Source organism: Diplotaxodon limnothrissa, linkage group LG23, assembly GCF_057381915.1.
Source record: "Diplotaxodon limnothrissa isolate DT_005_m linkage group LG23, D_limnothrissa_male_GT1.1, whole genome shotgun sequence".
NCBI classification, from domain to species: Eukaryota; Metazoa; Chordata; class Actinopteri; order Cichliformes; family Cichlidae; genus Diplotaxodon; species Diplotaxodon limnothrissa.
Window position 1 is genome coordinate 17022576 of NC_140617.1, and position 22628 is coordinate 17045203.

Consider the following 22628-nt stretch of genomic DNA (forward strand, 5'->3'; position numbering starts at 1 on the left):
CTTCAGCTGTAACCGCTCATAATTAGAAATAAGTCAGGTAAATTTGTTTCCGATCAAAGTGGCTATTTCTGAATTCTCAGGAAGTGACCACAGTGATGAGATGTTGGCAGAGACTGTGTGAAAAGAACGGTGATGAACAAACAATAATTTAGCTTTTCTACCTAGTTCCAATCAACCCAGCCGAGAAAGGTTTCTCACAATGCAATGTGAAAAGCAATCTCTATAATGTGTGTGTTGCAGTGTAACACAATATACTATCTGATTGTATGAAGCTAATTTTTCTGTAGTTTGACCATGCATTAAACAATCAAAGCCCCACTTGAGTGAGATGTCATTGCTCGCCCTTGAAAACACTTTTTCAGCAGCATTTTATTGAGATTATTTAGCAGTAAGTCTGGAGAGCCAAGATTAGACTGTTTTTCCTTATTCACCCCAACCTTTCCTTGTTCTTGTGAAGGTCATTACAGTACAAAAGAGTCCAGTAAGAGTGGCCAGAGTTGCCTTATCCACCCTAACAAAGCTTAATGCCACTGATAAAAACAGTAGTGTTACTGGCTGGATGTCAGGTTTGCGTGTTGCCTCATTACATTAACAATTCAATTATATTCCTGGCAGTCCAACTGGGAAGCCAAGCTCTTCTATCCTCCTATTTATAGTAGTTTTCCTTGAGAAATCTAGTTCTAGCCTTCCCTAAATCTTTAAAGTTACAATCTGCACTAAATTCTGTTTTTAATCCAGATATCACATATCAAATTAAAATCAACTGAACAATAAAGAAAAAGCAGGTAAAGACTGCCAACTTCTAATACAAAAACTATTCTTATTGCACATGTATGGTTGGCAGTTTTATATCTGGCTGATCTGATTGCTCTAACATGCAAAGCATTAACATCAAAGCTTTCACAATGCCAATTTTTTCTGATTATTTATTTGATTTCTTCACACTGTTACTGGCACTGGGCTGCCAGTTAAGCTTGCTCACCTCACTTCAGTAGACTCCTGTCGTTGCTTTTTGCAGTACCAGTTCATTTGTTTTCCATTTGGCTGTTCCTGAATCATTTCAGTAACCACACACTGTCTGTGCTTTTCCTGCTCAAGGTGGCCAGTTACTCATTCAGAAGTTCATACTGAAAGAAATGCCTTCAGGTACCATCATTAAAAGCAGATCATTAGTTACACATTCAGTCACTCCTGCCCTAGGACAGCAAGCGCACACACACACACACACACACACACACACACACACACACACACGGTTTCCAGTAATATACTGGCTGATCTCCTCATTCATGGACCTTGGCCTGCTTCCATTAGAGACACAAGGCTGCCTAATTTTTTCTTTTGTCCGTTCTCATCTACATAAATTTGAACCACTTATGGAATACATTTTACTAAATCCGTATACAGTTAGATGAAATTTGTAATTAATATACACTCACAAATCACAAAATTAAAAATCACCTTTGTGCCTCTCTCATCAATCCAAAACTTGATTGATGACATTTTAAACACCCTGATATTAATAGCAGTTTTAGTAAGAAAACCACTTTATCCTACTTACAGTTTTTGCCCGTTGCTTGAACACTATAAACCCATGCTTAGACTAAAGTAACACAACTTGAAGCTTTTGTTACCATACCTCAAACACATGCACCGTTACCTTAAACAAAAGCACTGCTTTGCACCCTAGTTGCAATTATGCAACACACTTACTCCTTTATGCAACACACATGGTCCTGCATACTACACTCTATTCCATACATAAGACACTTCGTTCACAAAATGAAATTTCAGGGTGCCATTTGGAAAACACATGTATCCAAAATACAAAACACATCGTGTAATTGCAACCACTCAAATACACACCTGAAGGCGCTTACTTGCAAAACTGAACACCAATTAGCCAACTACAAAAAGCCCTCAGTTTAGCCAATTCAAGAAATTTGCAAGCATGGATGGAGGGAGGAGGAGGAGGAGGACGAAGAGGCCATGCACGGACCCATATTTCTGATGATATAAGAGCAACTTTGGTGGACCATGTCATCAACCATGGCCTGAAGCTGTGCAGAGAGTCCACCCACATCTAAGCCGCTTCACAGTGGCATCTGTAACAAGAACATTCCGACTAGAAAACAGGTATGTCTTCACCTCTCTACCTTCTACTCTACTCTGATGGTTTTTATAGCACTGTTCCACAGTATATCACATTACCACATCAAGTGTTCAGGGTATTGAAGGGTGCTAATGCTCATTTTGCAGCCAAAGTGGTAGTTTCTGTGAAACATACCATGATTACTTATATTGAAGTACAGTGTTATACAGTGGATGATACAGTATATACAGTAAAGTACTGTAAGAAAAATAAGCAAAGCGATGACAATATGTGGTTGTATTTCTCTAGAATGACTCGAAGACCTTCAAGGGGAGGACGCCAACGCCTGTTCACACAACAGCAGGACCTTGCCGTTGTGGATCTAGTGAGGGCAGACAATGCCATCCGTCTCCACCAGCTACGAAAGCAAATACTTGCAGACAGGCAAGTGTTCAACAACATAAACTTTGTGAGCATCACCACCATCAGGCGCATCTTGGGAAAACACAGCATCACCATGAAGCAGCTCTACAGAGTCCCATTTGTCGAGCTGAACATGTATGGGTAAGTGTAACTGTCCTTTACATGTACAATACAGTATTGGTGAAATCCAGTAGCAGCTGAATATGTACCATATCAATACCACATGGATCCATTCTGAAAGCTACACAGGTACCTGTGTGATGGGGTGAGGGTTCTGTATGTGCAGCACTGTAGTACAGTAATACGTTCTCTTTTTTTTTTTTTTTTTTTAAACAGAGAATCTTGGCCATGGATGGAGCTGCACAGCCTCATGAATTCATTTTCATTGTTGAAGCTGGATTCGACCTATGCAAAACAAGACGACGGGGTCGTAATGTAATTGGCCAAGGGGCAATTGTGCACGTCCCAGGGCAGCACAGGGGAAATATCACATTGTGTGGCGCCATAACCCTTCGAGGGCTTCTGCATCATCATGCAAAACTAGGTCCATACAATAGCCAACATATACTCACATTTCTAGATGCTCTCCATAACATAGTTGTACAGAACAGACCAGATCAGCCCAGGTTTGTGATGATATGGGATAATGTCAGTTTCCATCGGGCTGCTCTGGTCCAGGCCTGGTTCTCCAACCACAACCAACTTGAAGTGGTATACTTGCCCCCTTACTCACCATTTTTAAACCCTATAGAGGAATTTTTTTTGGCTTGGAGATGTCACAACCCAGCTCATAGGAAGTGACAAACAAATGGGAGACCACACACAGGCTTTTAAAGGCTGTAAGACATATTTAATGAAAATAAGGTAAAGCAACTTAAACACAATTTAAAGGACATAACAGCCATAACTGAAACTTCCAAATAAACATGACAAGTGCCAGAGAGAGCGTCAAAGCCAGCCACCACTGGTTCAGTCAAGGTGTCTTTATATACACTGGGACTGGCCTCTCAGGTGTGCTGCATCACTAATTGGGTCAGCTCCACCTACCTGCAAGAAACAGGTAAAAGAAAAAACAAAACACAAGGCCAGCCCACTGGCTGTCACACTTCCCCCCATAGAACAGGGTCTCACCCTGAATTGGCAAACACATTTACATTATGAATTTGCAACCGCATAAGCCTCTGATTTGGGTTCTGCAATGTGTTCAAGAAAGTGAGAGGGTTATGGTCAGAAAATACCTCAATTGGCCGAGCAGAATCTAAATATACCCTAAAATGCTGCAAGGCCAAGACTAATGCCAAAGCTTCCTTTTCAATGACCAAATAATTCAGCTGCACCAATGTGGCTTGCGTCCACGTACAGCTTGAAGGGCTGATCCAGACGAGGGGATAAAAGCACAGGTTCAGAGCACAGTAAAGCTTTTACATCCCAAAAAGCTTGCTGGCATGCTGCAGACCAAATAAACTTTACTTTGGCCTTCAACAAATCAGTCAGAGGAGCAACCACTGTTGAGAAGTTTCAACAAAAACAGCGATAATAACCGACCAGACCCAAAAATCTCATGAGTTTTTTTTTTGGTTACTGGAACAGGGAACTCTTTGATGGCCAACACCTTTGCATCAGCTGGCCTCACATAACCTTGGCCCACAACCTTACCAAGATGGGTCACAGTTGCTTTTGCAAATTCACATTTTGCCAGGTTGATAGTCAGATTTCCCCAAACTAATCGTTCAAACAGAGTGCGAATGCGATCCAGATGATCCTCCCAGGTGCTACTATATACCACCATGTCATCTAGGTAAACAGCACAGCCTTTCAGCCCATTAACAACCATATTCATGAGTCGCTGAAATGTAGCTGGAGCATTGCGTAAACCAAAACCCATGACTGTATATGAATAAAGACCAGATGGCGTGATGAAAGCAGATATTTCCTGAGCTCTGGGAGTCAGTGGCACCTGCCAATATCCCTTCAACAGATCAAACTTGCTCACATATTCTGCTGCACCGACTTGGTCAATACAGTCGTCAATATGAGGCAAGGGATTGGAATCGGGTTTGGTCACTGCATTTACTTTACGGAAGTCTGTGCAACAACGTGGTGATTTATCAGCTTTTTCAACCAACAAGCATGGGGAAGCCCAGCTTGATGACGATGGCACTGCAATGTTGTTTTCCAACATGTAATGAACTTCCTTATCAATTATTTTCCTCTTTTCCTCAAAGACCCTGTAGAACCTCTGCCGGATTGGTTTTGCATCACCCACATCAATATCATGCTCTATCAAAGTTGTTTTAGAAGGTATGTCTCTAAACAAGGTTGGATACCTTTTAATTAATGCAGACAGTTCTGCACATTTGTCAGCAGGAAAATGGCCCAACAGCACATCCAAGTTCTGAAGAGTTTCTGAATTCTTCAGACGACCAAGCAATAAAGGATCATCAGGTGCTGCCACATCCTCCCCTCCACAAACTGACTGTGCTATTGTACAAGCAGTCAACCCTGGATTTGATGCGGAAGGAGAAATGAAAGAGCCTGACAGACCGACGGATAAAGGATGAACATGATATGGTTTCAACAAATTAACATGGCAAGGTTGATTTCTTTTCCGGCGATCTGGGGTAGCAATCAGATAATTCTGTTCAGACAGTTTCTGTACCACGGTGTGAGGCCCAGCAAACCGTGCCTGGAACGGTGACCCTGCAATCAGCAGTAAAGCCAAAACCTGGTCACCCGCACTAAACTGCTGCTCTTCAGACCGCCAGCCATAAAAATATTTCATCTTGACCTGAGCCTTTTCAAGGTTCTGTTTGGCCAACTGACCTGCCACATACAGTCTGTGCCGAAAACCATTAACATAATCTATCAAGTTCACTGGTGGTTCCCCTGACAACCACTTATCGCACAGCACTGTCAATGGTCCCCGAACTTTGTGGCCAAAGACCAAGTCATTTGGGCTAAACCCAGTACTCTCCTGGCAAACTTCTTGCGCTGCCAGCAGAAGCCACGGTAAACCTTCCTCCCAGTCACTCCTCATTTCGGTGCAATAGGCACGTAACAAGGACTTCAGTGTTTGATGGAAGCGCTCTAAAGCACCTTGGCTCTGTGGATGATAAGGAAAGGCTTTATTATGTACAATATTCAACAGCTTAAGAACTTGTGCAAATAGATGTGACGACAAGTTTGATCCCTGGTCACTCTGAATAATCTTCGGTATGCCAAATATAGAAATAAACTGTGTCAAAGCCTTCACCACAGACTTGGCTGTGATGGTACGCAGCGGATATGCAGCAGGATAACGCATAACCTGGCACATTACAGTCAACAGATACTCCGAACCAGATTTTGATCTAGGAAGAGGGCCCACACAGTCAATGATCAAATGTTTAAATGGGTTACTCACAGCAGGGATGGGACAAAGTGGAACAGGTTTAATAGACTGATTTGGCTTGCCTACAATTTGGCAAGTATGGCAGGTCTTAATGTAAGCTGAAACATCACGCTTAAGACGTGGCCAAAAGAAGTAGCGCAAGATGTAATTATAAGTCTTCGTCACTCCCAAATGCCCAGATTTGTCATGAGAACACTTCAACAACTCCGGTCTGGATGGGCCTGGGCCCCCTTTCCCTGGCGGGTCGCGGAGTATGGGGCTGCCTACTGGGGTCAGCGGGGGAGCTGGCCCCAGGGAGGGGTCACTTGCCCCTCCCTTCCTTCCCTCCCTCCCCATCTCCAGCTGCCTCCCCCTTCCCGCTCCACCACAACCACCCACACATGCAGGACCTTGGAGTAGGGGTATGTCACCAGGGTGCAGAGGAGGCTACCTCCCCCCCCCCCCCCCCCCCCCCCCTCTGTCCCCTTCTGGCTGCCTCTGCCTCAATTTTATCCCACAACTTAGACATTCACATTACTCACACTCTCATTACACATACATATAGGATCTTGGGGGTAGGCACGATACACGGAATCCAAATTACCATCAGGGTGTACACCTCACCCCTGGCGTCATTGCCCACCTCTCAATTTTAAATACACGTAGACATTGAGGGCTAGCAGGAGGGACCATGCGCTTACCTGCTGCTCTCTGGCAGGTAGCTCCATGCCCTCCTGGGTTTTAAATGTACCTTAGAACACACATGCATCAACACTACAATGAGCGGGTGGAGGGAGGTTTGGAGTCTTCTCTCACCCCCATTCTCTGCGGCCTGCTGGAGCAGGGGGACTAGGAGGAGGAGTTGGCCGTCCGACTGCGGTCTGGAGTGTGGGGCCTCCCTGCTGCTGCGGAGTCAGGGCGGTCTGCCTCCCCCCACCGCAGGGAAAAGGATAACACCACCTGGGTCTGGGTGCAGTTCCCCCCTCCAGGGGCAAGGGTACCTAGACCCAGTTTGTAGAGTACGCTTGGGGAGTGTGATCGTGTGTACAACGTCTCTTTATGTCTGTCTCCACGTTGGTTGAGTGTGGAGTAAGTGCATATGAGAGCATGAGGGTGGGAATGGATGTTTGTATATGTGTGTGCCTGTATGTCTGTGTCTATATGTCAGGTTGGGTGTCAGGCGCCACCTCTCTGGGGACATCTCAGGCTCTCCAAGGTATGGAGGCCTATCTCGCTCTACCACCACTTCCCCTGCCAGTGGCGGACTCCCTCAGACATCGGTGCGTTGGTGGTTCTTTGTGTCCGGGGATGGGCGTCCAGGTACACACCGGCTCACTCCTTGGCGGCCGCTTATCGGGGCCTGGAGCCTGGGGCTCGCTCGGGCCACTTCGGAGGTGGGGTGCCCCCGGCCTCTCGGCCTGGGCCTCGGTCACTCAGGCACGGCTGGCTGCCGGCGGAGCTCACGGGCGCGTCACTGCAACTCCCCCCTGGCTTCTGCTCCGTGGCTGCTGAGTAAGCCCTCATCTGGGACTCTCCTCAGCTCTTTCTGGGACAGTGGCGCGGCTGCCCCTCTGTTGGTCTTCCTTGGTCTCTTGTGTTCTGGGGGCCTCTGGATGTCTGGAGTTTTGATCTCCTCCATACCTGCTTCATGCCCTGGAGGACGGGGCTGTGGCCCCCCCACACCCTCTAGCAGATCATTACATGAAGGAACCTTTTAAAAAAAAAAAAACAAGCGCGTCCATGCTCACAGGTGTACACACGGGTGATCACACCCACAAACTACACCCGTTTTGGCTCCTACCTCAAAGCACACTGTGTTCTGTTGATCTTATGTGCTGCACAATAATGTTTAATATTTAGTATTTACTGTCATATTCCCATATATCATTCTGATGTTGTTTATTCTATTACTCTTGTTCTCTTCTGCTTGTTTTCTTTTTTCTTTCTCAGCAGGTGATCCAGGTGATTGATATATGTATTTTTTCTTCTTTTTTTTCCTTTTTTTTTTCTGCCCGTTCTGTTGGTTTTTGTCTTTTGCCCTTCTCCCCCGTCCCTTTTCTCAGCTGTTTCTCTTTCCCTCTTTCTTTCTCCCCTTCTTTCCCCCAGTCAAGTCTGTCCCGTATTCAGTAAGTGAAAATAAAATAAACAATAAAAGGTGAATCAAATGGACCATTACGGCAAGGCTGGGATGGTCAATTTGGTAAAGTAAATCCGTTGGGCATCTTTCTTTGCCTTTAGACAACAATTCTGATGGCAAAAGAGCCAAACGGGACAGGCAAAAAAGAAAGAAAGAAGAGAACACTTCAACACCTCGTCACGGTATTTAGTTGGAACCACAATCTGGACAACTGGACTCCCAACACAGTCCAACCCTTGCGGAATCCACCTACGGACTAGTACCTCCTTCTGCAGAAAATAACCAGAGGCCGCACTTCTAGCGTCATCACTAGGTTGCACTTTGTGAAACAGCTCAGTCAGTGAAGCATCAGCACGCTGTGCCTGAATTAACTCTTGCTGGGAAACTGACAAATGTTCAGGAACAATCAAATCTGGTTCAACCTGACACTCTTCTGCTTGAGTTACAGGCTCTGCATCCCTTTTAGCTGCAGCCCTTGTAACAGCACAAGCTGCAAAGTCAGAAAAACCCTGTTCACACTCATGGGAATCATTCAGAACTCTAGATTTAACAGGTAAAGAATTGTCAGCCCAGACTCGATTTCCAGCCAAATCATTCCCCAAAATCACATGTATGCCCTCAAGTGGCAAAGCAGGACAAACACCAAGGCAGATATCATCATCCACAAAACTGCATGACAGCCTGACTTTATGCAATGGAGCACAGATAGTGGTTAAACCCATGCCTTGAACAAGCACACACTCACCAGTATCAGTAACCTGTGAAAATGGCAACACGGAGGCTAAGATAAAAGAATCCTTCGCTCCTGTGTCACGCAAAATCTTTACAGGAACTTTATGAACATCACCCGGGAGTGATACAAACCCATCGGACACAAAATCCTCAAACCCCGAATAGCTCTCTGAGTCAGACTTAGTCGAAACTGGCGTCTCCCGAGAGACTACTGAAATTTCCCGTGCAGGAATGGTAAGAGCCGCAGGCTTAACCTGTTTGCCTGTACGCGCCAACTTGCTTTTCAACAAGGGACATTCTGTTTTCCAGTGTCCATCGCCATGGCAGTAGTTGCATGCTTGACCAAACTTACTGGGCTTCACACCACCAATGGCCTTCGCAGGGTCCGATGACATAAACTTAGTTTGACCAAAAGCTCTAGCAGGAGCACCAACTGAAAAACAGTTTCTACCAACCTGCCCCTTATGTGCCAAGATATATTCATCTGCCAATTTAGCAGCGTCAGAAACTGTTGTCACTTCCCGTTCAGCAATATAAGTGGCAACCACAGGAGGAACACACTCTTTAAACTGCTCCAATACCATCAACTCACATAAATCCTGAAAAGTTGTCACTCCCAGTGCCGAACACCATCTGTTGAAGTGTTTAGTTAAATCCCTCGCAAACTCTATATGCGACTGCTTATCAGACTTCCTCCATGATCTGAAACGTTGACGGTAAGCTTCTGGTACCAACTCATACGCCTTCAGAACTGCATCTTTAACAGTAGCAAACCTCCGACAATCAACTGCACTGAGTGCTGAATAAGCTTCCTGAGCCTTTCCAGTCAAAACAGACTGTAACATAATCACACAGTCAGCTTCTGGCCATCCTCTCAATTCGGCAATGCGTTCAAAAAGGGATAAAAAGGCATCTGGCTCTCTTTCATCAAATTTCGGCACCAAGCGCATATTACGCACGACATCAAAAGTTTCAACTCCTTGTGGAGAAGACTCTTTAGCCTCAACACGACCTGATAACTTGCCCGCCTTGATTAGGTCTAGCCGATACTGCTCTAGCTCCAACTTTTCCTTTTCTAAAGAATGCCTTACACGTTCTTTCTCAATGCTCAGCTTGTCTCTTTCCATTTGTAAGAGTAACAACTCCTTTTGCTGCTCAAAAGACAAAGCAACGGCAGTTGAGACCACAGACTGATCAACCTCAGCCACTAAGGTCTGCATTTTACGTGGCAACACGCCTTTCTTTACTAATGCAGCCTTCAACACTCCTTTAATCTCATCTTTCAACCGTTTATCTCCAACGTCGACATCGTAATGTTCAGCAAGCTTCAAGAGTTGTTCTTTAGTACAACTATTCAAGAGTTCCTCCGATAGAGACTGAACAAAAGCATCAACAGTAGCCATAACAGCGAAGTATTGATTCTCGACATGCAATTGAAAACAGCACTTTCCCACTAACTGCCTAACCAAAATCTACTTAACTAAAGCCTAGTCTTCATGCAGTTACTTACGGTGGGTACTTATGCACTAAAAACCGCCAGAAAGAGAAAGGCAACTGCACAAACAGCGACCCCCTCAATCCTGGGGACGTGCTCCCGAGACAACTGCTCTAACCGTGTTCACCGCAACAGAGATTTCAGTGAATGATTCTCGAGAGAAACACTCCTTCAACCTAACAGGGAAAGCACTGATTTTAACTTTGCATATTCAATAATCAACACAGCTCATACGCTCCAAAGTTGACACAAGACAGCACATCAACACTAGCTCAAGTCTACAGCAAACAACAGTATTAACATGACTGCCTCCACTCAATCTGCCTAACCCAAATGGCCTCCCAAACACAATACACAGCAGACCCAGAATATCAAAGCACCACAAATAACCAAACTGATCAGCAATCAACTCAACAATTGCCTACCAGGCACCAAGCGCAGGCCAAGACACAACTAGACAAGCAGCTGCAAACAGACCAGCTATCAATCAAATGTTAGAAAGCTTACCAAACCAGGATAATTGCACAGACGATCCCGAACGAGCCCCCATTTGTCACAACCTGGCTCATAGGAAGTGACAAACAAATGGGAGACCACACACAGGCTTTTAAAGGCTGTAAAACATATTTAATGAAAATAAGGTAAAGCAACTTAAACACAATTTAAAGGACATAACAGCCATAACTGAAACTTCCAAATGAACATGACAAGTGCCAGAGAGAGCGTCAAAGCCAGCCACCACTGGTTCAGTCAAGGTATCTTTATATACACTGGGACTGGCCTCTCAGGTGTGCTGCATCACTAATTGGGTCAGCTCCACCTACCTGCAAGAAACAGGTAAAAGAAAAAACAAAACACAAGGCCAGCCCACTGGCCGTCACAGAGATGGCATGTATATGACCGCCAACCACATGCCCGCATGCCTCTTCTGCAGGCAATGGAACAGGCCTGCGGTGACATTCAGGTGACAGCAATCCATGGATGGTTTCGACATGCAAGAGGATAGTTTCCCTGGTGCCTAGCGGGAGAAGACATTGCTTGCGATGTTAATGAGGTCCTGTGGCCAGACCCCAACAGACGGCGGGATCCATGAGCCCATGTATGCACAATTGTCATGATTTTTTGTGTTTACAGTATAGTGTTTTTTTCTATTACAATATTATTGTGTTGTTTTGTTTTGTTTTTGTTTTTTTGCTTTATCTGAATTCATGGTATTGCAATGTACAATATTGAGTAGGCCTATTTGCTTTTTTGGTTGTTTGAAAATGTGTCTCCTGAAAATATGCCTTCTGAATCAGAATCAGAATCAGAAAGGGGTTTATTGCCAAATGTTGAGCAGGTTTACAACATTAGGAAATTGCTGCGGTGCTTCAGTGCAAACATAGTGTCATAAATAGCACTTAAATAGTGTCATAAATAGCACTTAAATAGACATGAAAAAATAAAAGTAGGGATAAGAATTAAAAGTGCTACGTAGAAAGATATGTGCATGAGCTATACATGAGATATATACATGAGAATAAGAATTATGAGTGCTACGTAGAAAGATATATACATGAGTGCAGGTGGTGATCAGTGCCAAACATGGAATGATGCAGTGACACAGCGTAGGGTCATGTGTTAGTGGTGGGAACAGTCCTATGGTTATTGTTCATGTGTCCAACAGCAGAGGGGAAGAAACTGTTCTTATGGCGAGAGGTTCTGGTGCGAATGGACCGGAGCCTCCTGCCTGAGGGGAGCAGGTCAAACAGACTGTGTCCAGGGTGAGAAGGGTCAGCTGAGATCCGAGCTGCACGCCGCAATGTCCTGGAGGTGTACAGGTCCTGCAGAGATGGGAGTCTGCAGCCAATCACCTTCTCAGCAGAGCGCACAACACGCTGCAGTCTCTGTTTGTCCCTGATAGTGGCTCCAGCGTACCACACGGTGATGGAGGAGGTGAGGATGGACTCGATGATTGCAGTGTAGAATTGCATCATCGTCCGTGTTGGCAGGTTGAATTTCTTCAGCTGCCTCAGGAAGTACATCCTCTGCTGGGCTTTCTTGATGACGGAGGTGATGGTGGGCTCCCACTTCAGGTCCTGGGTGATGGTGGTACCCAGGAAGCGGAATGAGTCCACAGAGGTGATGGGGGTGTCAGTCAGGATGATGGGGGGGGAGTGGGGCTGTGTGCTTCCTGAAGTCCACAATAATCTCCACTGTCTTCTGGGCATTCAGCACCAGGTTGTTGTGGCTGCACCAGGACACCAGACGTTCAACCTCCCTCCTGTAGGCAGACTCATCCCCGTCAGAGATGAGCCCAATAACGGTGGTGTCATCTGCAAACTTGATTAGCTTGACAGACTGGTGGGTGGAGGTGCAGCAGTTGGTGTACAGGGAGAAGAGCAGAGGAGAAAGAACACAGCCCTGAGGGGAGCCGGTGCTGATGGTCCGGGAGTCCGAGACATTCTTTCCCAGCCTCACATGCTGCTTCCTGTCCGTCAGGAAGTCAGTGATCCACCGGCAGATGGGATCAGGCACATTCATCTGGGAAAGCTTGTCTCGGAGATGGTCTGGAAGGATGGTGTTGAAGGCAGAGCTGAAGTCCACAAACAGGATCCTGGCGTAGGTTCCTGGGGAGTCCAGATGCTGCAGGATGAAGTGTAGGGCCATGTTGATGGCGTCGTCTACAGACCTGTTGGCTCTATATGCAAACTGCAGGGGGTCCAGGAGGGGGGCCGTGAGGGTCCTGAGATGGGAGAGAACTAGGCGCTCAAAAGACTTCATGACCACAGATGTCAGAGCCACGGGTCTGTAGTCATTTAGTCCAGTGATCCTAGGTTTCTTGGGGACAGGGATTATGGTGGAGGACTTGAAGCAGGCAGGCACATGACATGCCTGCAGTGAGGAGTTGAAAATGCCAGAAAACACTGGGGCCAGCTCGTTTGCACAGTGTCTGAGGGTGGCAGGAGACACGCCGTCTGGGCCGGGAGCTTTCCGAGCATTCAGGTTCTTAAACTGCTTCCTCACATCTGCTTCATGAATATGAAGAGTTGTGGTGGGAGGAGGTGGTGTGAAATCCTATTTTGTGTGGGGTGAGGAGGGGGGTGTTGTAGGTGAACAGTTTGAAGGTGGTGATGGCTCTATGGAGGGGGGAGAGGTGGGGGAATTAGTGTCCAAAGTGCCTCTATTGTTGGGGCCGTTGGAGGTGTGAAGGCTGCCTGATGGCTCGTCAAAACGGCAGTAGAAGTCGTTAAGGGTGTTGGCTAAGAGCAAGTCATCAGTGGAGTGGGGGGTTTTAGGCTTGTAGTTTGTGATATTCCTAAAACCTTTCCACACAGAGGCCGAGTCATTCTCTGAGATCTGCTGCTGCATCTTCTCAGAGTGCTGATGTTTAGCAATGTCCACTTCTTTAGTGAACCTGTACTTGGCCTCTCTGTAGCAGTCCCTGTCTCCGCTTCTGAACGCCTTTCTCTTTTCCAGCCACAGCTTTTTGAGTTTAGGAGTAAACCAGGGTTTGTCATTGTTATAACTCACCCTGGTGCGTGATGGCACAATGCTGTCCTCACAGAAGTGGATATAGGAGGTGACAGTGTCCGTAAACTCGTCCAAGCTGTTAGAAGCAGCCTTCATTGTGTCCCAGTCTGTAGACTCCAAACACGTGCGAAGCTCCTCCACAGCCTCGTTGCTCCACAGTTTTTTAGTCCTCACGACAGGTTTGGAGAGCTTCAGCCTCTGTCTGTACGCGGGGATTAGGTGGATCATGACGTGGTCAGAAAGTCCGAGTGAAGCGCGGGGCACCGCGCGATAGGCCCCGCTGATCGTGCTGTAACAGTGGTCTAATGTCCTCTCCTCTCTGGTCGGGCATTTACAGTTTTTGCCCACTGCTTGAACACATTTTGCAAAACCCCGCTCGCTGTGCCAAAACTGTACACACAAGTACACATGACACAACACTGGGAAATATACTATTCACATCTGTGCCAAATTGGAACTCTACTCCCAAAACCTAAACTCTGCTGTCAAAACCTAACATTCCTTTGTCAAAATGTAACTCTGTTGACAAAATGACACATACCTGCACCATATGCAAACACTCACAGATCAGGGGGAACACACTAGTCTGCTGTACATAAAACACTGCAGTCCTTGATTCCCATTGTTTATTCAGAAGGCACATTTACAGGAGACACATTTCCAAACAACCATAAACGCAAATAGACCTACTCAATACTGTACATTGCAGTACCATGAATACAGGTACAGCAAATAAAACAACAACAACACAATAGTACTGCAATAGAAAAAACACTATACTGTAAACACAAAAAACCATGACAATTGTGCATAAGTGGGCTCATGGATCCCGCCGTCTGTTGGGGTCTGGCCACAGGACCTCATCAACATCGCAAGCAATGTCCTCTCCCGCTAGGCACCGGGGTAAATATCCTCTTGCTCTCCCTCCATCCATGCTTGCAAAGTTCTTGGAATGGCTACGCTGAGGGCTTTTTGTAGTTGGCTAATTGGTGTTCGGTTTTGCAAGTAGGTGCCTTCAGGTGTGTATTTGAGTGGTTGCAATTACCCGATGTGTTTTGTATTTTGGATACATGTGTTTTCCGAATGGCACCCTGAGATTTCATTTTGTGAGCGAAGTGTCTTATGTATGAAATAGAGTGTAGCATGCAGGACCATGTGTGTTGCATGAGGGAGTAGGTGTGTTGCATAATTGGTACTGGGGTGCAAAGCAGCGCTTTTGTTTAAGGTAGGGGTACATGTGTTTGAGGTATGGTAACAACAGCTTCACGTTGTGTTACTTTAGTCTAAGCATGGGTTTATAGTGTTCAAGCAACGGGCAAAAACTGTAATATACTGCTTGTATTTGGGAAGCTCATGGCTCAGATTGGCTTTGTTAAAGTCCCCAAGAGCAATGATGAGAGAGTCCGGGAATGTCCGCTCCATGTGCAGTATCTGCTCCGCGAGTGCGCACTGAGCTGCCTGTGCATCTGCGTCTGAATAAACAATGAAAATCAAAGACTGCAGTGTTTTATATAAAGTAGACTAGTGTGTTCCCCCTGATCTGTAAGTGTTTGCATATGATGCAAGTATGTGTCATTTTGTCAACAGAGTTTCATTTTGACAAAGGAATGTTAGGTTTTGACAGCAGAGTTTAGGTTTTGAGAGTAGAGTTTTAATTTGGCACAGATGTGAATTGTATATTTCCCAGTGTTGTGTCATGTTTACTTGTGTTTAGAGTTTTGGCACAATGAGCAAAGTTTTGCAAAATGTGTTCAAGCAACGGGCAAAAACTGTAATAAAGCTTCTGTATTCAGTGATGAAGACATGTACCTGATCTGCAAACTGTCAAACCTACCACTGAAGAAATGTTCTGACTCACTGTTTTAGCCATCATTGTGTGGCCTTTATTACAGTCACTCAGATCCTTAAAGCTATCGATGTTTCTGCGCTTCAGAAATGACGGTTACCTCACTAGCATAAAGGTTTCTTATGTGAAATTGTGCATACAAAGCAGGTCCACCGTATTAGAAGAGATACAACCACTGACTGCGAGGGAACAATGTGTGTGGTTGGTGAATGGTTCACTGAAGCTGTTGGTTGTGGTTAAGTAAAGTCAAAAAGTTGGTGCTGCATCAAAAATGTGCTGCTTTGGTCACTTGTCTGCACTAGTAGCAAAACATTACCACTAGCTAAGTGGTAGTAATACTTGAAAAAGTGTGATGAAACCAGTAATGGAGGATGCATGTCTTCAAAGTAAAAGTTGGGCTTCCGCACTGAAGCCAACTTGCTTCAAAAGGCATAAGTTTAATTTTCATAAACTGCAGTTCGTTTGTGTTCTCTATAGAGCTATGGGCGTGAGCACGAGCTAGGCGCTGTGAGCTTAACCATGAGCTTGGAGCATGAACATGAGCTGTGATATTCCCAAGCGAGGAGGGCTGTGAGCACGGGCAGTGACAGGCAAAGCTTGACTGGAAAACAGGGTTTCGAGAGTCAGGGGTGAAGGGCATTGTTTGCAAGTAGAGTAGCACAGGAGGGGGGGGGGGGGGGGAGCGTGGATGTGAGGCCTACGTGAGTATGGTGATAAATGGATCCTGAGTTCTAGATGGTGAGGCAGGGAGGCAGGCAGCGAAGACTGGAGAACATACAGTGGATCGTACCAGCTATGGTGGAACAGAAAAGCCCAACGTGAGTAATCAGCTCCAGGTGGGAACCCTGGGAGGAGTGATGATGACTCCACCCAGAAGAGGAAAGCCAGGCACTGTGACTCACCCAGACCACGACAGCATGCTGATTGTTTTACCACAAAATAGCTTACTTACAACTGGGCTCGTCAGGCACTCTTCTTGGCTGAACTGGTTATTATTATATTTACATGCTTCCAGCTGCCGTTTTTCCTCGATGACAACTCGTACCTTTCCACTCCCCTTTTTCTCCCTCCTCGCGCTCACAGACACATAACGTGTATGGCAGTCCATTCTCCCTGCAACACGGACTACACTGCCCATGATGCTACATTCTTTAGAGCTATGCTTGTAGCATTCTGCCTGTTAGCTTAGCACAACAACAACAACAACAACGAAAAGGCGCTCTCTCACCCAGGAAACACACAGTCGCAAACACACAGTCAACCATAACGCTGCCGCCTGGAACAAGAGCACGTAGCTGTCAAACAAAACCCAAACAGTCCTGACCCGCGACAAAATGAAACAGGAAAGTACCGCAGTGTAATCCATTTATTTCAACAAAGTAACTGTATTCTGAATACCACCCTTTTAAACGGTAACTGTAACGGAATACAGTTACTCATATTTTGTATTTTAAATACGTAACGGCGGTACATGTATTCCGTTACTCCCCAACACTGGCTTTTCATAACCAACTACGTAACAGTTGCACCACTTTTGATGTGTTAGGTGAAAGTGGTTATCAACCTCTCACAAATTAAATGGCCACTAATTCAACATTAAATCCACTGTCCATAAGCTGATGGACTGTTCAGAACAGTCAAGGCTTACTGACACATGACAGAAAGATAAAGATGATGAGGAGACAGAGTGAGGAGGTAACGGTGGAATGACAACATTGGCTTCCTGAAGCTAAGGAAATGACAGGGAAATAGATTAACAAATATAGAGAAACAAATAATTTCCCCCTCCATCAAAATGACTTTTCCAATTAAGTGTAATCTGATAAGTGTTGTAGAGAAAAGGAGGGGGAAACAGTAGGCGAAAGAGTATTCGCTGGGAAAGGGAGGGGAGGAACAGAGAGGATGAGAAGTGAGAATCTGAAACAATTTGTTTCTATCATTTTGTAGCAAGGTCGACTTGATAGGGCTGAAGCTATATGAATTCCACACACCTCTTCCTATTTCTTTCACCAGTAGTCCTTTTTTTTCAGGGCCCCTCATCCCCTCCTTCTCAACCTCCATCTGCAAACAAAATTGACCCTGACTTTAAGATCACATTTGTTGGCCAGGGGTAAACCCTCATTGGTGTGCAACCTGTGGCTTGAGAGCCAATTTAAATTCCTTCTCTTCACACTTCCTTATATCTTACATCTCACTTGCTCTCACTGTCTTTTCCTTTAACACAACAAAACACAAAAAACTACTTTTCCTGGCAGTAGATGGAAGGGGAAAAAAAGTTATTTGGCTGCTACCCTTGGGTTAGACAAATAGTGTTTACTTGGTGTGATGCAGCAAGTTGACCAGATACACACTCCTGAGCGGTGTAAGTGTTAGGGTTTTCCTCCACAGTTTGCAAAGGCAGCAAACCTCATACTACTTGATTTAACATAACAAAAACTTGTTTTGACAAGAGCAACTCATCAAGAGCTTTCATCTCAAGATCCAGTGTTTACAACCACCCAGTGACAGCAGATTGTACCTTTTCATCGCTAATATTTCTGTTGTTTCTTTAGGTTTGCAAATGATTGCATTATATAGTGAGTATTTTCAACATAATTTTGTATTTGATACAACACTACAAACGGTTTTCCTCTTCTTGTTGGGTCTTACGGTCTTCAGATAACATTCACACTGACATTTTGACATTTAGCACTACATCAGACTAAAGACCTACCTAGTGGTCATACTGTTCTCCATGCCATGCCAAGAACTACAACAATGTCACAGCTGCTCACATCATATTTATTATTTAAGACAACATCTTGTAAAGTAGCAGAATTGATTTCAATTCATATTTAATATAAATTTGCTTGTGGAAATGATGGAAAAAAGTTTTACAATTGGTGTAGGTTCAAATATTCACCATCACAGGCTTATAGATTTTATGACTTACCTCACAAAATGACTTTTTAATTCAGATTTTCTGTAAGCAGAGTACTGTGACATTAAAATGACAATGAATTTTTGCAAAACTCTTTAAAGTTACTACAGTTTGCGTATTATATTATGAAATTTCAGACTCCTACTTACCTGTCAAAATAACATTTTTTTCTTAGAAAATGAAAGGTGAAATGTGACTTCAGGGTCCATTGACGTCTTACTATGTGTGTGGAAATTATAATTATTTTCTAGAGGAGGATCTAAAGTGAAATGTCAGTTACATTATAAAATCACGGGTGCTTACCGTGTCCATCTTCATTGCTGTGATGAGGACCTTGCTCTCTGCTGTGCATTCCACCCATCAGCTCCCGCTGAAATAATGATAGTGTGTCAAAAGTTACACTGCAAATGTGTCAGAGATTGTGGATCTGAAAAGCACAGGAATTTTCTTCTTTTGTGTTTCTACTTTCCCTATCACTCACACTTCCACACTTTTCTCTTCTAATGTAATTGTGCCTGGCATGCAGGAATTTAGACTCACTTTGGATGACACCAGATATCTTGTATTATGTACTTGTTTTTTTCCAACTCACTAATGGACTGTTATATGCTTAGACCTCTAAATAATGAGCGAAACAAGCCTTTATACGCCTTGTTATGGATATCCTTAAGAAAAAACCAAGAAACACCTCAGTGTCAAATATCGTCAGGGTGATGAAAGAGCTTATCCAATAAAGAAACATATATATGCAAACCAAGTAGGGAGGTGTAGTACAGAATCACAGGCAAAAACACAAGACTAATACAGAAATGTTACATTTAGTTCATCATGCAGTTTTTATTTTACTATGCTCATGTTTTGTTATTTTAGTTTCTTCTCTTTTGTGTCTGTTCTTCTTTATCTTCTTCTTGATGATTCCATGCCATTGACATCCCTTTAAATAGTTTACATATGTCTCTGGGTGGGTTTTATTTTCCTCAGCTGCTAACTTGTCCTCGGTCCTACCTCCTGTCAACCCCATTCACTGACCTGTCCCTGATTTTTCTTACATACACCCAAATTTCCCTTGTTTCCTCGATAGAACTTGTTTGTCTTTCAGTCAGTGCTTGAGTCTTTTTTTGCATCTGCATCTTGGTTCAGTCTAAAAACATTGTAATTTTGAGGTTATTATTTTGACTTAGGTTGCAGCTTTGAACCTACTGTGCTTCTATGACAGATGTGTTAAAACACGCTGCAGGAGTTCAGGAATACGCTGCTTCAATGCAATGCTCAGACAGCACAACCATCACTGCATGCACACAACAACTGCATGTAGTCAGGGTTACGCTCATTAAAAACCAAGGTGTCACAGCCAGAATCACAAGAGCCAAAACACAAACAGATGCAATTACAAAGAGCCATGACATCCAGTGACTGCAATCACAACTAGAGCTACAATTAGCCTCTGCAGTGGTCAGTGAAAGAGGTGACGTTTCGGCTCCTCTGTTGTTTGCTCTCTAAATGCTATGGTACTGGACTAGAAATAGAGAGGACATTTTCCCATATTGGCTTCTCTTCCTTGGTTCCCTGTTAAATCTAGAGTTTAACATCCTTAGAATACTCATGCCCCATCTTATCTTAAAATATATCACCCAAATTGACCACTTCACTCTCAGACTGCTGTTTTACGTATGGTTCCTGGGGTATAGAATCTTCAACTTTCAGGCCCATTTGGAAGCAGCTCCCAGTTTGGATTCAGGAGACAAACACCCTCTCTACATTTAAAATTAGCCTTAAATCATTTCATAGGCCCAGGCTGGGGGCTTCCCATGATGCCCTGAGTGGTCTTCTACACTCCCCCTTTTTCACTCTCTATGTCTTTATACAGCACTCTGCATTTAATCATTAGTTATTATTAATTACTGGCTCTATTCCACAGTGTGGCTTTTGTCCTGTCTTCTTCCCATCATCCCCACCTGGTTGGGGCGGATTGCTCTTCCTGAGCCTGGTTCTGCCAGAGGTTTCTTCCTGTTAAAAAGGGAGTTTTTCCTTCCCACTGCTGCAAGCACTTTCTTAAAGGAGGTGATTGTTTTCTCTTATTGTTCTATAGTCTTTACCTTGCAATATAAAGCATCTTGAGGTTAAGGTTGAGGGTGCTGTGACTGCAGTATTCCATGTGTGTCAGTTGCATGTCAATATAAAATACAGGACTCCTGAATTGACCTACTTTATTTTTTATTTAAAATCTGACTCACGTCCAAGACATAATGCTTGACCTATCACAAACAACAACAGACCTCAAACCAACTTTAATACCTGTGGGATCAGCCTGCTCATGTAGAGTGTCCAACGTCCAACTTGTCTCTTGCAAGCCCCCATATTCATCCAAGGGCAATCAAAATCAAGTGGTTCCCACTTTTTCCCCACTTTTCATTAACAGATACTCTTAAGCTTTGTTTACAGTGACAGCATTTCAGCCACATTTTTAGTTGTTCCACCTGCAGAACAGTTATGCAGATACCCTCTTATTTCATTCTATCCATCTGTCTACACAGGCAGTGGAACAGCCTGGATTTATTTGAGCTATATGCATATGAGATCCAAAGCTTATTTTTATACTTCAAGTTTATTTTCCTTATATAAGTAACTACAATGATTGTGGACTCTGAGCACTGACAAAATGTGGATGACCTACTCAGATCTCAGTACTCTTTCTGAATGCCTCTACTGTACACAGGGACACAGCATGCAGGGTTAATGTTGTGAACCAGCAACAGAAAATAAAGCAAGCCTGCGTTCACAAGGCATTCTTAGATGGCTGATCTAGTAACAAAGCACACTGGTGCAGTATTTGACACTGCAGGAATTATATGCATAGATATATCTATATGTATCTATAGATATAACCATCTATCTATACACACACACACACACACACACACACACACACACACAAGAACATAAGATATACATAAGAAAAAAGCTTTGTACAATTCAAGTGAGCTTGAAATTCAATATTTGGTATAACCGCCTTTATTCTTCAGCACAACCTGAACTCTCCAGGGTTTTTAAAAAATCCAAAACAAGGGTACAACAAACAACACAGTAGCTAACACATCTAAATGCTTTAATTATTGTAGAAGAAGATCAAATTTAAAGATTTATGGAAAATCTGCAAATAAAGTTTGGATGAAGTGTGGTATTAGCTATAAGAAAATATCTTAAGGACTGAAACCATCTGACTGGGCTGCTCTGATTTTATTTGTTATTTGCTCAGCTTAGCTCTGCTTGGTTTCAGCGGTTTCAGCTCCGAACAACCAGCAACCTGCCCGTTCTCCATGCGTCTGTAATCTGTTCTAGCACAGCTCAATATTCCATCCATGACCTGCAATCTGGTATCCAGTACATTAATGATAATAAGTGACTAACGGGGCTATCAGGTAACTGCTAATAGTTAATCAGCTAATGTTAAATTCTTTACAGGCTAGGTTAACATTTATGTTAACTCTTTAATACATCATTGTTCCCTCACAGTAATATGAAACCAACCAAGTATTGAAGGGACACAGTAAGCACAGTTTGGAAGGTCACTGGAAATAACACCAGAGAATCAAAGCACCAGCTACTGGTTGATAGAGCAGTACACCAGCACTCTGACCAAGCAGTCCAACCTGAGCACTCTCTTGATTGACAACAAGAGAGCCTACTACGCAGTGCTCCACACATAGATAATAGAGTGCCTGGGACTGTACAAGGCTAACAGCAGACAGATAACATTCATCAGGAGCTCAATGGGACTGGAAGACAACACTGGAAGCCTACTTCAAAGCAATCACACAAGTCACTATCAAGTGCAGAAAGTACCATGGTGTACTATCCCTGCTGCTCTTCTGCATAGGCTTCAACAGTCTAAGCTAGCTCATCAGTAAGACTGGAGTGGAATATAGATCAAGCCAGGTTTGAGTGAGACGTTGACTAAACCACCTGACCAGGATCTACAACAAGGACATTAGGATGTAATTTGGACTTGGTAAGTTCAAGTCAATTCAGTTTTATTTATATAGTGCCAAATCACAACATCAGAGGTGTCTGACCAAAATTTCACATGCAGTTCCCTTAAA

General features: G+C 44.2%; 1 protein-coding gene across 1 annotated transcript; it reads left to right on the forward strand.

Annotated features, from left to right (window-relative positions):
- The first annotated feature begins 2402 nt into the window (after positions 1-2402).
- LOC146607769 (uncharacterized) lies at positions 2403-3316 on the forward strand. Its single transcript, XM_085347960.1, has 2 exons — positions 2403-2650; positions 2815-3316. The coding sequence occupies exons 1-2, from the start codon at positions 2403-2405 to the stop codon at positions 3314-3316; spliced, it is 750 nt and encodes a 249-aa protein (XP_085204086.1).
- Positions 3317-22628: the final 19312 nt, after the last annotated feature.